Source organism: Chrysemys picta, chromosome 7 (genome assembly GCF_011386835.1).
Source record: "Chrysemys picta bellii isolate R12L10 chromosome 7, ASM1138683v2, whole genome shotgun sequence".
Lineage (NCBI taxonomy): Eukaryota > Metazoa > Chordata > Testudines > Emydidae > Chrysemys > Chrysemys picta.
In genome coordinates, this window is record NC_088797.1 from 124,360,281 (window position 1) to 124,377,717 (window position 17,437).

Below are 17,437 nucleotides of genomic sequence, written 5' to 3' on the forward strand. Positions count from 1 at the left end.
GTACCAGATGCTTCAGAGGAAGGTTTATGAATCGACCGTTACAGAAAACTTCTCCTATGGATAAGAGGGCGTGAAACCGTTAAGAGGTAAACGGGTGGGGTCCGCATGCCCATGGACGGTGTGAGGCCTGTAGCGGCCCCCGGGACGCCGGGACTGGGTCTTCTTAGAGTCGGGTTGCTTGGGAATGCAGCCCAAAGCTGGTGGTAAACTCCATCTAAGGCTAAATACCGGCACGAGACCGATAGTCAACAAGTACCGTAAGAGAAAGTTGAAAAGTCCTATGGATAGGTTATTCTTCCCAACCCTATTGGTCAGAAGTTACCTTATGCCCTGAACCATGAGGGCTTATATCCCTTCCAAACTTGAGGAGAGGTGTCTTTTGTTAAATCCTCCTGCTTGTAACTATAGATTATCAATAGGCACCTAAATGTCCAATTAAGTTCTGAATCCTGCTAAGTGCTTGGCCTCAATATCTGTGGCAAGGAATTCCATAGGTAGACTATGCCGGGGTAGACTATTTTTTTTGTCAAAGTCCAAATTTCTTGACCAAGGTACAGTCAAGGTCCAGACTCTAGAGAAAGTAAGTAAATAAAAGATTTCAGGATCTGTTCAAAAGTGTCTGGTGGTCTGGATTTGGCCTGCATCCACCTATTGACTACCCCTGGACTATGCATTCCATAGAAAAAACATTTCCATTTATGGTTTTAATTTATCTGCCTTTCAAATTCACTGACTTGTCTCTTGTCCTTGTATTCTGAAAAAGGGTGAACAGAAGCACCCAAATCACCTTCTCTGCCCCATTCATTATTTTGCATACTTGTATCATGTCCTGTTTTATTCAGCACCTTTCTTAAAGGGACAGTCCCAATCTTTCAGCCTCTCTTCCTATATGGAATTCTCCTCATGAGTATAATTTTCATCTCCTGTCTCAGATCTATTTCTACTATATCCACTTTAGATCAGGTGACTGGAATTCTACACACTATCCCAGCTGAGGGTGAACCATTGGTTTGTATAATGGCATGATATTTTCCATATTAGTTTGCCAGACTACACTTTAAATAGCCTGTGACACATCTGATCACAAAAGGCTTTAAGAAAATGTGGTGCTATCAGCCAGTTCTTCCTTATTCACTATTTTGCTGGCATGTTCGAAGAGTCCTAATAGATTAGCGGAGCACAATTATCCTTTGCATAAGGTCAGTCCCTAGCCTATCAGTTCAATTGACTTGCTTAAGGTAACACAAATCAGGGGCAAAGCTGGGAACCAAACCCAGGTGTTTTGACTCCCAGGGCTCAGCTATAACCACTATTCAACACCCCTTCCCCAAACTTCTGCAGCCTTAAACTTAAATTAAAATATTCGTAAAGTTAAAAGCCTTCTTCATGGAAGGGGGGGGAAAAAACCACCAAAGTGACATTGTAGAATACATACAAAAAAATAAAATGGCACCAGCTGCTCAAATAACAGAAATCCAGATTAATACAAATACAATTAATGATACATTAAACAGATCTGATTTAAGGAGATTGGAATTGATCTTCTGAGGAACAGCATTGGAATCTGGATTGTAAATAGACTCTGGTTCTACAGCTGCTTGGCTTAACTGGCAAAAGTTAAGACTCTAATACTAATCTTTACTTTAGAGGGTGTGGAAGAGCATCAGAGCATGTAACACAGGCACATCTCCACTTGAGTAGCAATTAAAGGGGAATCAAGCAGAGCTTATGCCGAACAGAGGATAAAAGATGATCGGGGGGGGGGGGGGGTAATTGTATGTTGACATATGGGAAGTCAGTGTAAATTAGAAAGGATCAAGCATAATATAATTAGGTTTCTTCTGACAGGGTCAGAGTGTGAGTTACAGCTTTAAAGAGAGGGTGTTGAGAAGAAAATCTATTATTTTCAGGATATTTAGAGAGAGGAAAAGCAGGAGGGTATCTTGAGAGCTTGTGACTGGGAAAATCGGGGTCCTAGCCCTGATTTGTACCACAGATTTGCTCTGCGACCTCAGGCAAGTCACTTACCCTCTCTAGGCCTGTTTCTCCATCTATAAAATGGAGATGATACCTATCTTTACAAAGTGCATTGAGACCCTTGGATGAAATGCACTGTAGGCCAATTTTTGAAAAAAAGCTCGGCACCCACAATTGGGGCCAGATTAACTCGGATTCCTTATCGGCATCTAGAAAAGAGCCAAATTTGCAAGTGCTCGGCATCCAGCAATTTCCACTGTCAGGCTTCCAGTTTTGCAAAGGCACTCGGCACTTTTTAGAGTAACTGCTTTGCTTAATTTCCTTTGCTTTTTTAAATAACTGGCTGCTTAATTTCATCCCTAAATAGGAGCTAAACTCTTCTGACAATCTAGCCCCGACTGTTGGTGTTGAACACTTAAAATTCTAGCCTGGTAGCACAAAGTATTCCCTTGCCTCACACCTATGAGTGAGCTCTTAACCTTATATATAAAAAAAAAAAAAAAAAGGTATTTGTCCATCAGATGTATAGGTGCTAGTTACACACAAGTTCAGCAGCTATAGGAAAATATACCGATGAGGAAAACACTTTGTATTTGGGTTGCACCTGCCGTTGGAGAAGGTTAGTGAATTCAGTCTCCCAGGCCATCTGTGACAGAGCAACTACTATCCCCATTCGCAGTCAGAGAGGTGAAGCAACCTGCCAAAGGGCAGTCCACAGCCCTGTGCTTTAACCACTAGACCATCCTTCCTCCCTTAATAATACTCACCCCACAGGACATTACTTATGCTTGTGACACACTTTGACAACATAAATCACTATATAAGTGCCAAGCATGATTAATAACCAAACTATTGTATTTATTTTTGGGCAGAAGTGGTTATATCTTCTGGCAATACAGGGTTGGTTAGGTCTTTTTATTGGAATGCATACAGTGGCTAATAACCTTAAAGCAGGGGAGAGCAGTAGTGATTGAAATCAGCAAGAAATTCATTAGTGATCCATATTATTAGAGAAAACCAAAACAGATTTGCACCTGGGAAGACTACTGCTCCAAACATGGGAGTGACCTTGAAGTCTTGTCTTTACTTATTCTGAGCCATGTGACTCAGGAAAGCGTGACTGTAAGAACTGCTCAAGACATGCTTAGAACAATGTTCTATTTTAAGCTAGTAACTACAAGATTAATTAACTCAATATAGACACATGGGCTAAATTACAGTCCGTGGGTTGCTGTGTTTCTATTGGTTAGAAACACTTGGGCAGGGCCAAAAGGTGATGCTTTAGAATAACGGTTATTTATACCTTGCAGCTGTGGGATTTAATTCAACATAGTAAGACTATAGCTAGAAAACAGGCTGGTCTGAGAGCTGTCCAAAACATGGCTGGACTGCTGCAGAGATTTAGGCACCTACCTTTTGTTGACAACATCATTAGCTGCCCAAACACCTTTGAGGATCTGGGTGTAAATTCTTTAGAACTTCCACCTTTCAAAAGAAAATTTCAACTTTTGCTAAGTAAAAGCCAGCAGGTGCTATGGGTTTCTTCAGTTTACAGCACAGAGCTGAATACCTAGACAATGTTGGAGTAAAATTAATCTTAGAACCACCATGTTTGGAAAGGCACTATGTCATGGAGGCCTCCACTCACCACTCGGGGGTGCCTCCTTCTGGCTGCTCTGGGGATTAGCTCTTTTGGCCCAACACCCTCTTCTTGCAGTGTCTCAGTCCACTGTCTCACTTTGCAGACTCTCTCTTGCTCCCCAGGAAGCACCATGCCTCGTCTTTATGGTTTAGCCCTCCAGCCAAGTCACAAGAGTTCTCCCCTTCCAGGGTGCTCTCGCAGTCTTCTGCGCATTCCAGACAGTCCTTAACTCCACTGCCATGGCAAGACCACTCCCTCAGTGGCTAGAGTGAACAGACTCTGACAGTCTTCAAGTTGACAGCCCAGATTGTGCCACTCACTCAGTGATTGGCAGGGGAACCCCAGGCCTGCCCTCTACTCTGGGTTCCAGTCCAAGAGCCCTATCTCCAGCAGCCAATGTCTGTACTAGCACGATCCTTCCTACCTTGCCCATCTCAGGCTCACATGTATCCATCACCCTTCTAGCTAAACCCCTGTCTCCTGGGTCTGCTAGACAAACCCTTCCTCTTGGGTTCAAATCCCTTTCTCGCCCTTATTCCAGGGAGAGTACCTGCAGCCCCCTTTCTGCTATGAGTGCCTTGATTTTATAGAAACGCTGCCTGTTCCTTCACAGATGAGCGTCCCTTAATTAAGGCTCTCCTCTCAGCCTAAATATCCCCCAGCTTGCAACCTAATAGGTTAATTAGCCCATTTGGCCTACATTAACCCCTTCAGGGTGTGTGTGTGTGTATCACACACTATCAAGGGACAGGTATTCTGGGCCCTTCCCTCTTCCAGCTAGCTCAGAAATAGATTTGGTATTTCAGGGATACCTGTAATCGTATGTGGGTACCCAGTTTACTCTGTCTTGAAGTTATAGGGATCTCGGCAAGCACTAGGAAGTGATGCATTCTAAGGGAAACTATGCACTATTAAAAACAACCTGGCAGCGCTGTGCAGGTTCGTGCTCATTACGCTCTAACAGTGGCAGGTCAGAGCACCAGCTGCCCGATTTAAAAGCGTCCAGGCTTCTAAATGTGAAACCTCCCCAGATGTGGGGCAATCAGCATAAGCTTCCCAAGACGAGCAGTAATCTAGGAAGCAAAATATTGTGACAAACCTGTGACCATCTAGGGATTTCATGGTTGCCCACTGTGGTCATTCAGGTCACACAGTGAAGACAGAACTCACATCGCCCTCTCCAAAAGCACACTTAAGCTAAAGGTCACTCTCCTCTAGCTGCTAGAACTATAGGGCCCAGGAGCCACGGTGAAGTAGTTCTGATTCCAACAAGTAGAGAACATGTTGGACATTCGCATTATGAAGTCCATCACAATCTAGATTGCTCCCCGAGTAAACTTGGTGGTTTTTACAGACCTAGAACATTCTAGATGTGACTTCAAGTGTTGACATGATAACTCACCTTCTTGTATATACCTGGGTGGAGACAGAGGGAACTGATAGGTTCCCACTGACAGAGTTCTGCTGGAGAGTGGATGTCATCAGGTTAGGTTCCATCACCACTCCCATCACTATGGTATCTGGGTTTCCTGTTGCCACTGGCTTGGATAGGGTTTGAATAGTTATCTCAGAGATGCCCTAACTTGCACCAATGTCCAAATTGGCCCCCTAGCAGCTCCCAGATTAGGGAAGGAGCATTACCTCCCCCTGTGGTCTCTGAGCCAATGACTCTGGGGCTAGAATGAGCATTTACATCCTTCTGTGAGTAAAGGAGACTCAGTTTTGGTGGCTCTAGGGAGAGGAAGAGAAGAATGCCACCCTCTCACTATCTCCCTCTCCCAGGTTCAATACATTCCAGTGAGAGGATGAAGGGACTGCAAGCTGCTAGACAAAGTCATTCAAAAATGCCAAGAACACTGAGATCCATGCAAGAACATTGCAAAGGAAATAAATATTTTCTTTACCGGAAGGAAGCCAGCTGCCAGGCTGAGAGGATTGAGCATAATGTTATACACCTACCTAATAGGGCTAAGCCATGTGATTTTGGAAAAGTGTAACAAACTAATTAGAGGCCAAATTATGTGTGTTATAACTGACCCAGGGTAGGGGATTGAAGCCTAGTAACAAAGGCCAGTTGTCCTTTACGAGCACTCCTGTGACATCATTCAATCCCCTCTGATGCGCTCTGGGGGGTTGGGGCTCTGTGAGAATTTGGGGTTGAGGGCAGTGCCAGCAGCAGTCTCTCTCTCTCTGCTGCACTTTCCTCCACTGGGCCCTTGGACTTCCATACCGAACGTCTTCTGGAGTTAATTCTACTTAAAGCAACATCAGTTCCTGCTGGCCCCTCTGCATTTGCTACTGTGCAGACATGGGAGGGCTAGTCCAAGGTGCTGCCATTACGAGAGGCTCCAATTGTCCAAGCAGACACATTTGCCAGTGTGGGACTGAGGCTTCCCTTCCTCAATTATTGCCAACATGTGTTAGGAGGCCACCCCAAGTCCTTCGTCACCGTCCCTGGCCTCTCCCTCCCTGAGGGGACAATCCCTTGAAAACAAACTCCAATAGGGCTACCTGTAATAATGTAGAAAGTGAGCATGCCTGTGTGCGTGCATTATCACTCTCTAGCAATGGGACATACGGGAGGCTAATAATACCAACTAAATGAATTTTCCTGCGATAGCAGTCTGTGTTTTGGAAACGGAAGGGCCAGAGTTCTAATCCAGGCTCCCCAAATCTGAGTGATTTACTAATTATCTCTACTGTAGGACCACGTGACGTCTTCCTCAATCTCAGTGTTTTCTGGCCTCATGCCATGTGTGCGTTTGGGACAATCAAGCCTTTTGCTGTCTCCGATCAAAGTGACTTTCAAAAGCAGCCATTCTTGCTCCTGTGCGATAACAGCATCACCTGATGTTAAGGCCACATGTGACTTTCTGAAAAATCTTTGACAAGCTGAACCTGTACCAGTTTCACTGTCAGGCTCCCGGGCTTAGAAAAGGGAATGTCAATAAAGTGCTGTAATTAGAGAGCTGGATAATTACAGGCAGTTTAGGGGCTGGAAGTTAGAACTCAGGAGCTTAGGAAAAATCTAGTGCCTGGGGGAAGGTCATATAAACCTAATGACATTTTTTAAAAATACCCACGACCCAAGAAGAATGACCGGAGAGAGAAAAACCAAGGTCCAAGGGCAGAAATAGAGGGACACGTGAACCATCAAAGCTGCAGGTCAAGGAGGCTAGCTACTCAATGGAAAGGCCATGTGACACATTCACCTCCATTCTGGTGCTGGTTCCAATTTGTTGACTCCATGTGGCTCGAAGAAGCATTATCCAGAAGAGAGTCAGATCTTGACAGCAGTGAGAGCGGAAGGCACTCAGTGCCTTGCAAGATCAAGCCCCTAAATCCTGCCCTGTGCTGTCCCAGGTGTGCTAAGAGATGGAGAAGGAGTCACAAAAATCTCTGTTCCTTTCCCACATCACACCCTCCTAACAGAGATACGGCAGGATGCACCTTTCCTAAACATTCTTCGGAGCTCTAAAAGTGGCACCAGCCATAGCCTCTCCCCACAGCATGCTCTGTATATCTGATCCCTTCCTACAGCCTTAGTCCTAATTTCCACCAGCCACTAACGTCCTTTGTTTTCCATTTAGTTTTATCTAGTGATCCCACAAAATGGAGCTGACAGCAGGATATTCATTTCTGTCAACGGCCTACAATTACTGAGACACCTACACCCGCCAGATTATCATCTTTATTCTTCTCTTCTTCTGAGACCCATAAAAATATCTGTGAGGGATAGGAAAGTTTCTATGCCATAGATACATGTCAATGGACATATACTGGTCTGGCTTGGAATAGCCTCTGTAGTTATGTAAACTAGGATAAAATAGTGCTAGCAAGCTTCACACTTCAGGAGAAGGAGTAAATCTACTCCCTCCTTAGTACAGTGTTGCACAATTAGGTGTGTTCTGAGGGTCTTACAAGGCAGCATTCTCCAGTGGCGAGAAGCCAGGGTTTGGAATTCCTGAGTTATAATCACAAGCCTGTTACTTATTCTCTGTGTGACCTTTGGCACGTCACTGCACTTCTCTGTTTCAATCTGCCCTTGTGTAAAATGTGAGTAAGAACATTACAAGGGTGAAATAATGTTTCATACAGGGCTCTGTAGAGGTGAAGCAACATAATTTTGTAAACCCTGAGTAGTCCCACGAAAGCAACTGGACCTCCTCACGTGAGTAAGGACTACTTGTAGGAGTTAGACTCTTAGGCCTAAGTCTGCCTAAGTCTGTCTAATCTAGTGAAGACGCGCTAAGCCAACGGGAGACAGCTCTCCCATCAGCATCATAAAACCGCCTCCGCATGCGGCGGTAGCGATTACTCCTGAGGGCATTCTGCACCAAAAAATGTCAAATTCTGCGCACAATGTTTTAAAATTCTGCAAATGTTATTTGTCAAATAAATGTGGAGGCTCCAGCCTGGCATTGGGGAGCACAGGCCACTGGCTGCACAGAGGTGGGAGATCAGTGTCCAGCTTCCCCCCGTCCCCCAGGACACAGACTCAGCGGTTTGGCTGCACCCAACCTTGACATAACGCAAGGACCGGGCCGTCCCCAGAAACGCCGCAGGGCCCTGCCCCTCTGTGCCAGGTGCCCCAGGAGTGGGCAGGCAGGCTCAGCAAGAGAGGATCCAAGTGTGGAGGGGGTTAGTGTGGGGGGATCCAGGTGTGGGTTGAGAGGGTTTTGTGTGAGGCAATCTGGGTGCAGGCGGCTCAGTGGGGGATCCGGATGTGAGGGGGATCTGATTGCACAGGGGCTTGTTGGGGGGTTCTGGGTGCAATGGTAATGGGACTCTGCAGGGGGGTCCAGGTGGAGGTGGTTGGAGCTCAGCGGGGAGGGTCGGGATGTGGCTCCGTGGGGGGGTCCAGCTGCGAGGGGAGTGGGGCTCAGTGAGGTGGGGATCCAGGTGCAGGTGGCTCGTCGGGCTGGTCTAGGTGCAGAGGGAATGGGGCTCATGGGGGGGGGTGAGGCTCTGTGGGAGAGTCTGGGTATGCGGGAGTCTGGATGCACGGGGGTTGGGCGGATGGGGGAGCAGCTCCCTATACAGGGATCCCTCCCCCTGCAGATGGGGAGCAATGGGTGCAGGAAGTGGCGGGAAGGGAGTATGCAGAGCTTCCTGCAGCCGGGGGAGAAATCTGAGGGTGGGTCTGACCTGGCCCCATATGCCAAGCAGGGGAAGAGGAAGTCCTGTCCTCCCTAGCAGCTGAGCCTGGCGCAGGGTAGGAGCCACCAGCCGGGTCTTTCCCAGTCCTGCCCTCCTGCCCCACAGTGATTTACCTCTCTGTCGGCTGCCCAGGGCACCCAAAACATACTGCTGGGGAGGGTCGCATGACCACTCTTGTGGCTTCCCTTTGCTTCCCCGTCAGAAAGTCATTTTCTGTGGGGAAGCAAAGAAATCTACGGGGACATAAATTCTGTGCATGCGTAGTGGCGCAGTGGCACAGAATTCCCCCAGGAGTATAGCTATGTTGGCGGGAGAAGCTCTCCCGCCAACATAGCGCTGTCCACACCAGCACTTATGTCGGTGTAACTTATGTCACTCACGGGGGTGGTTTATTCACCCCCCTAAGCAACATAAGTTCTGTCGACATAAGCTGTAGTGTAGACATAGCCTAAATATCAACCTTAAACTCTTCAGGGCAGGGAACATCTTTAACACTTTTTGTATGTACAGCACCTAGCACACTGGGACTCCGATACTGATTGGTGCCTCCGGATGCTGCTGCAATATAAATAATAATCATCTGGAATTAGACACTGCTGGAATCAGGATACTGAACTACCAGGATGATTGGTATGTCCCAATAAGACTCAGTGGCTGGAGGAACAAATTTATGATGAGGTACAGGAATGCTACTTAGTATTTATAGAGTGCTATTGATCTGTAGATCTCAAAGCTCTCCACAAAGGTGGCTTAGCATTAGAAGCCTCATTTTACAGATGGGAACATTGAGGCATAGTATGATAAAGTGACTTGCCCATGGTCACTCAGGGAGCCTATGGCAGAGGTGGGAATAAAACCCAGGTCCCTTGATTCATAGTCCAGTGCCCTAACTACTGGCCAAGGCTGTCCCACAAAAAGGATTTAATGCTATCTTGGATCTAGGCACTAAACAGTAGCTCTAACCAACAGGATGCACAGCCTGCAAATGAGAGGAGGAAGAGTTCAATATGTCTAGCCTGGCTAAGCAACTAAGAAGGGGACGTGATAGCTGTCTACAGATATTTGAAAAGTGCAAACAGCAAGGGTGGCGACCAATGAGGTGATGACTAGGAATAAGGGCATGAAATTAAGAGAAAACTGAATATGAATATCAGACAAAACTTCCAGGCAATGAGATGTGTTAGACTATAGAATAAATGCCTCCAAGAAATAGTGGAGGCCCATCTTTTGGCACATTTCACGCTAATCTGGCCCTAGTACTAATAAACATACATTAGGCACAAGAATGGATCTGTTCCATCTGCGGAATCTATGAGAGTAGATACAGCTAGAGTTTCTCCTCTCGGCTTTCTTTCAAACAGCCACACACACCTGGTTTGGTAGTTAACAGGAACCATACAAGAGACTAGCAGAGAATGACTCTCATGGACAGTAATAACTTCTTGTTGTCCGTCTGGCCGTGTCAAGTGCAAATTGTCACCAGATGAACATAATCCTTTGTCCTCCTTTAGGGAAGCACAATGGCTATATTATCTCCTATAAGTCCTTGGAGTATGGACCGTTCCTGGGTTACAAGTGGAAAGCATGCTGGAATGCTGTAGTTGAGCCCACTTCTAGCTTTCCACCACCCCACGCCCAAAGGAAAATGGTCCTCCTATCACTCTCTGTGGTTTTAGGATCTCAACATCCAAGGCATGGTGATCTGGTCAGGTCCTGGATGCCCTCATCTTCCACTGACTTCAAAGGAAGTGCTCAGTTCACATCGTTATCCACAGGAAAAGGAAGGGGAAAAAGAAAAGTGGCTCAAGCATAGAGGTAGGAGCACATTTTAGGATCTATGGCTGATCTAATACAATTCCTTGAGCTTCTAAAGCATCTTCCACCTGATGCTCTCAAACACTTTGATAAACATAAATGAATTACGCCACATAACATCCCCATGCAGAAGGCATTATTATCCCTATTTTACAGATGGCGGAAGCAGACCAAACATACCACAGAGAGATGAAGTGACTTGCTCAATGTCACTCAGCCAGTCAGTGGCAGAGATGGGAACAGAATACAAGTTTTCTGACTCCAGGCCTGTGCTTTAACCACTAGATCACATCTCCCACATTGAAAGCTTCTATGAACATGCCTACTCACTGCTGCCAACTATTTTAGGAGTGACATCATCAGTGCAGAAGAGGGCACTAGTTTACATGGAAGAGGAGGGAGTTTAATTGAAGTTCAAGTTGAGAATATAACTAAAATGAACTGTCTGGTCTCAGTTTATGGTTTATAAATTGTAAGCTCTTTGCGGTGGGGACCATCATGTTTTTGCATGTGTGTTCATTCAGTGCCTGATATAATGGGGCTCTGAGCTGGCTGAGGTCTCTAGGCAATAATAATAAAATATACTCCTGGTGTGATGCATAATCCTGGCATCCATAATTCCGAAGCAGCTCATACAGGGCGGCAGGGAGGGAGAAGTCAGGTGCAATTTTAAAGTGTGGTTCTGCTCTGAAAGGTGACCCGACTGCAGACGCAGTCTGACAAACACACCACCTCAAATGCACTCAGTTTACAAGCAAAAGGATGATTATTCTAGCTGCCCTGGACTGTAAATTAAACCTGACATCTGAGACTCAAGCTGAGTTTTTTCCTCATAGTGCACCATCACCAGTAGCAAAGGTTCGGCAGGCCAAATCAGGCCTCAGGGACACCAGCACAGCCCTCAAGGACGGCTGTAGAACCTCACGGTCTTCAATAGGTTTGCTCAGGACAAACTGTCTGGAAACTTAGCAAACAATTCTATGGGTGATCCACAAAAAGTAATAGAATCTGGCTCATTCTCTCGTAGCCGTGTTTGGTTTGGAGGGCTAATAGGAGTCAAAAGTTGTCAAAACTGACTTTTGTCTCTCAAGTCAGTAGATCTGACTCTGAGCACATGCAGAGAGCAGATCTGTTGAGTATGGAGGTGCCATCTTTACAGAGCACAACAGCACTTTTAAGGCCTCAAAACTCTGACTTCAGATCTCTGAACCACCAGGCACAGCTCCATACAGTCATATAGTTGCCCCTGCTTTGGCAAGAGTGAGCCAAACTTTATCACTGGCACCAGGTCAAAGGGAGGTCACCTGCATAAAACAGCACGAGGGTGCTGATTTGGTGGCTGAAGGCTCTCTGTGGTTTCCAAAGCAGCTAGCTCTTTCTGTCCCTCACAAACTCAAATGTTCAGTCCAAGGTGTGGGGAACGGGGGGGAGAAGTGTACCTTCAATTAACATACATTTCCCAAAACGTTAAATGGCAGATATGTAACAAAACAGTGTGACATTCATACTTTTTGCTGCTATGCCTCTAAACCATTTTACAGCAACCTGTCAGATCTGATCAGACTTGTTTATTCTGCCTGTAAATGTAGAACCTGAGGCCGTCTTGTTGCAGAAAAGACAGAAAAAAGCACATATTGTCCCTGGCAGTTGCTTGGTTTTTACAACGGCAATGTCTTGTTAACTCTTTACTCAAATCAAAGCGATGTTCACTGCTCGGTTACATTACAAAGTGCGAACAATTTTGCTTGCTGCATTGGCATGGATGGCAACTCAATTAAAATGGAAAATAAAACAAACAAAACATGCCGTGAAAGAAATAAATCAAGTGATTTATAAATAGCATCTTGGAAATCTCACATAAGCTAATGATAACGGATTAGAAGGCAGTGTCCCTTCTGGCTACAGTTTACAAATTCTTATCTGCTTAAGGTTGCTCTAGAAAGATTTCCAGCTGACCACATTACTCTTAAAGATAAACCCTTCCTGGCCGTTTACAATTGCATACCAACTACTACAGCATTGTGGGTGCCTTCACGTTTGCTTTGATAGGGGATGATTGGTCATTCTTTAGAGTTCAATGGCCCCTGCTTGCCAGTCTAATTTTAAATACAGCAATTGTCTGCACTGAATTTCTGATCGATTCATCAGTCCATGATAGGACTGTAAACATTCTTGGACATCTTCTAGCAGACCCATTCAAAAAGCCTTGACAATAGCCCTCAGTTCATGCAACAACTGTTCCAAATTAGCCACTGGGGGGGGGGGGGGAAGGAGAGGAGGGGAAGAATCTAAGTTCTCACAGAGGTATCAGAAAATCCTCCTATTTAATAAATATAAATATCATCATCATTAATCCATAGCATCTTTCAACTGTGGAGCTCAAACTCAGCAGAAAGGTAGGTGAACACTAGTTTCCCCTAGGATGACCAGATGTCCCAATTTTATAGGGACAGTCCCGATTTTGGGGTCTTTTTCTTATATAGGCTCCTATTACCCCCCACCCTCTGTCCCGATTTTTCACATTTGCTGTCTGGTCCCCCTAGTTTTCCCATTTTACAGACTGAAAGCAAATTCTTTAGCACATGGCTTGAGGGGAAAGAGCAACAAGTTTTAATGATGAAGAGAATGGCTATGGAAATCGCTTCTTTCTTCCAGCATCCATTCTGTATGGGGTGGGTCTCTGACATACTCCCTTGACTTCATTCAGTGCCTTGGGATGTGACAATATGGACACTCAGGGGCCAATTCATGATTCTGCCCTGACTTATGCCCTCTCGGAGGGTAGCATGAGGGGAAAGACAGAGAAGAATGAATGCCACTGATTCCCAATCCTGACCACCTTACTCATGCAAGTCATTCCATCGGAGGTGGCCCTGGGAGTGCACAGCTTAGCTCAGAAATGGGATTGTAACATGATGAGTGGGGCTGAGGAAGAAAAATAATCCTGGATCAAACTGGAATAGAAGCCCCAGATATCCTGTCGTTCTCCAAAATGGGGTGATGGTCCATCCCCCCAAAAATGACATTTCTGGGGTAACCACAAAGACAGCATGTGTCTCAAACATGCTGCCCCTCACTTTTGTTAAACCATTCTTCATGCATTATTCCCACTGTAGAGAATTAAAAGCCATAGACAAGGCCATCCCTGTCTGAATGAAGGGAAGGTGTGGAGAGGCATGGTGATATAAATGGCAAATTGGGCCTGAATTGTTGGAGTATCAATCATATGCCTTTAGTCACTGGGGTGAGAAAGCTGATTGCCTTGAGTGTCTAACCTTCTGCAAAGTTCATTGGCACCCATATGGTCTGAGCTACACATGTCCCTTCCCATCCCACTTGGGCTTCCTGGACCGAAGCCCTGGGGGAGAGTTTGTCAAATAGGTGCATACTAAGACAGGCATGTCAGGGGAGGGATCCTACCTCCCGAGCCTCTTTAGGACATAATGTGAGACTCCCTACAGAAAGAGGAAATGGGTTTAAAGACCAGTAGCACAGAAACTAACCATCAATGCAACCTCTTGCTCCACAGCCAGCCCCAACCCACCAGGGATAGCACCCTCCCTAGGCACAGTCACACAGGATGGGGTACCCCTACCTTTGAGGTGCTGGTGGTGGACCCTGTGGAATCTGCTCTGGTTGCCTCTGGGCAGTGCAGGGATGCTGGAGAAGCTGTTACCCATGGCATCAAAGGCAGAAGAGAGCAAGCCGACAGCTGGAAGGCGCGTGTGTGGTGGGGTCCCCCTTCCTGGGGCCGTGCTGCCGGGTGGGTGCCTTGGAGAACCTGCAGCTCTGCTCTGCCTCCGCTGCGGCTTCTCCTTTCCCTTGCTGTCACTTCAGAGCTGAAATCCCCTTTTGTCTCCTCTTCCTCCTCCTCCTCATCGATGGGGATTACTTGGTTCCCGGGCTGCGGGGAGGGGGTGCCGGAGGAGGGAGCGGCTGCCTGCTTGGATCCAATGCGGGGGGGGTAGGGGGGGCTCTGATCTTCCTTAGGAGCCTCTGGCTCTAATCCCCCCCTCCCTACGGCTCAGCCTCCGAGCCCTCCCCTGCTTCTCTCTTTGTGTCTCTGCTTCTCTCCCCCGCCCCCGCTTCGCCCCACAGATCGCACCTGGCCTCTGCAGTCCTGCCTCCCGCTCCCCTCCCACCCCCTGCTCCTCCGCCCCTAGCGAGCCGCTGCAGGGGCATCTTCCCCGAGCCCCTGCATGCTCCCCGCGGCCTGCGGGGGCGGCGGTCTCCCTCCCAGCCCCCCCAGCCCGTTGTTATGGTGACAGCTGTCTGTTCATACATGTCGCTAAGGGACCAGGGTCACGTGGGCCGGCCAGATGTGCCACCTCTGGAGCGGCGCGGGCTGGACAGCTGCTGCCCGCCCCTCCCCCGCCCAGCGGCGCTTCCCCGGGGCCGCCCGGCAGGTGTAGCCCCATTGCCAACAGGTGCGGGGGGTGCACGGCGCGGCACGGCCGGGGCGGGGCTGCTCCGCGGGAGCGGGCAGGGACTTCAGAGCGGGAGAGAGAGCGGGTGGTGTGTACACACCCCAGGCCGGTAAGTTCAGTGTGTGTGTGTGTGTGTGTGTACACCCAAAGACAGATCAGGTCAGAGAGAGGGTGTGTGTGTGTGTACCTGTGTGTTTACACACACCCAAGGACAGGTGAGTTTAGATAAGGTGTGTGTGTGTGCCCCCAAGGGCTGGGAGTGCAGAGTGTGTGTTTGTGTGTACACACCAAAAGACAGGTGAATTCAGGGGAGAGTGTGTGTGTGAGAGAGAGAGAGCAAGAGAGAGAGAGAGAATGGGGGTGAGTGGGTGTGTACACCCAAATGCCGGTGGTTCAGAGAGAGAATGCGTGTGTGTACACACCCAAAGGACAGGTGAATTCAGGGAGAGTGTGTGTGTGAACACGCAAAGGCAGGGAGTTCAAAGAGAGAATGTGTGTGTGTGTGTGTGTGTGTGTGTGTGTGTGTGTACACCCAACAGCAGGAAGTTCAGAGAGAGAAGGGGGTAGAGGATGAGGTGTACACCCAAGGGCAGAGAGTTCAGGGTGTCTGTGTATGTATCCACACAGGAGCAGGTGAGGTGTGCGTGTACACACACAAGGGCAGGGAATTCAGAGAGCAGACAAGTGTGTGTGTATGGGAGTTCAGAGAGCAAGTATGTGTAGGCACAAGGACAGGAGTTGTGTATGTACCTTCATACAACTAGGTGAGTTCAGAGTGTGTGTGTGTGTACACACTACAGCAGATGAATTCAGAGGGGGGGTGCAGTTGCCCATCGCAAGAGGCAAGTTCAGAAGGTTTGTGTACAGTATATACATTGTACACACACAATGTTTGTACATTCAGAGAATGTGTGGGGTCTATGTTTAGTGCCATGCACGCCTATGACACTTTATAAATAATAAAAATAACTAATGTACGTATGTGTATGTATATTTGTGCTTCTGTAAATACATGGGGGGGGAACGTGTGAAAGTTGGGCCACTGGTGTATCTGTACAGTAATTAGGTGTCTCTCTCTGTGAGCATGCATGTTCTCAGGGCTAGTGCTCACACTTTCCAGTTGGTGCCCTACAGTCTGTGTCCCATTCAATTTATCATCATCTTTAAACCTTTTGAGAACAAAGCAGAATACACGGTATGTAAAAGAATATGATGGAAACAGAGCTGCGCTGTGCAGAGATATGGATAATTTTTCTCTGTTATTTTGAATAGCCATCATCACATTTCGACTTTTTCTATAAATAATAAATCTCCTACCAGGAGGAAAGCAGCTGAAGTTTCAGGTGGCTGCACTGGTTTTTAGAGTAGTGCTGAGCATTTTATACCGCAATTGATGTCTTTGAAACAGGATTTTAGGAAAGGAAGGATGGTCTTATTAAGCACTGCACTGGAACACAGGGGATTTGAACTCTAACCCTAATTTTGCCACAGAATTTCTATGTGACTTGTCCCATCTATAAAATGGGGATAATAATGTTACCCTACTTCACAGAAATGCTGTAGGATAGATCAGCAGTGTCTGTGATATTACAGTGAGGAGCACAGTGGACAGGCCTATGAATATGCATTATACAAATGTTAATCCATCTTCACAAATGGGGAAACGAGTGATTTGCCAAGGCCACCAACAAGTTGATGACAGAGCTAGAAATAAAACCTATGAGTTGCTGGCTTCTAACCCCTTGTTCAAGCCACAAGACCAGACTGTGTTTGATATAGGGATGTAAATATCATTTAAAAAGTTAACCGTTTAAATTATTAAAATTATATCATTTAAACGGTTAACCAATTAAAGGGAGAGGGGCTGGGGTTGCTCTGGCTGGCAAGGCAGGGACTGGGGTCAGCCAGCAATGGGCCTGGGGTCGGCTGGCTGGCTGGCCGGCCGGCGGAATGGGGCTAGGGCTGGGGCCCGGCCGGCACGGCTGGGGCCAGTGCGGTGGGGCTGGGGGCTGTCCGGTGGGGCTGAGGCTGGTACTGCGGGACCGGAGTCCGGCCGGTGTGGCAGGGCCGAGCTCCGGCTGCCAGGGCCAGGGCCGGGTGGTGTGGCCGGGGCCAGGGTCTGTCCAGCGCGGCAGGGCTGGGGTCCAGCCAGCACAGCGTGGATGGGGGTTAACGGTTAAGGTCAGTTAACTGCTAAGCCTAATGCTTACCAGTTAGCTGGTTAACATTTTACATCCCTAGTTTGAAAAGGCTAGAGGTACTCCTGATATGCTTTCTGAAGTATGTACTTATTTTTTCCACTGGAGTAATAAGAATGTCAGGTCAAGGAACACCAAAGGCAGGTACATTACAAGACCATAACCCAAGGTAAGTCAAACTCATAGACTTCACTACTGGTGTACGGCAAACCTGTCAT

At 47.3% G+C, this 17,437-nt stretch overlaps 1 protein-coding gene across 1 annotated transcript in view; it reads right to left on the reverse strand.

Annotated features, from left to right (window-relative positions):
* NEURL1 (neuralized E3 ubiquitin protein ligase 1) overlaps positions 1–14,860 on the reverse strand; it is a 267,419-nt gene extending 252,559 nt beyond the window's left edge. Inside the window, exon 1 of the mRNA XM_005303496.5 lies at positions 14,190–14,860. Coding sequence (XP_005303553.2) covers positions 14,190–14,274 — 85 coding nt within the window. The 5' untranslated portion in view covers positions 14,275–14,860. The remainder of the gene's footprint in view (positions 1–14,189) is intronic.
* Positions 14,861–17,437: the final 2,577 nt, after the last annotated feature.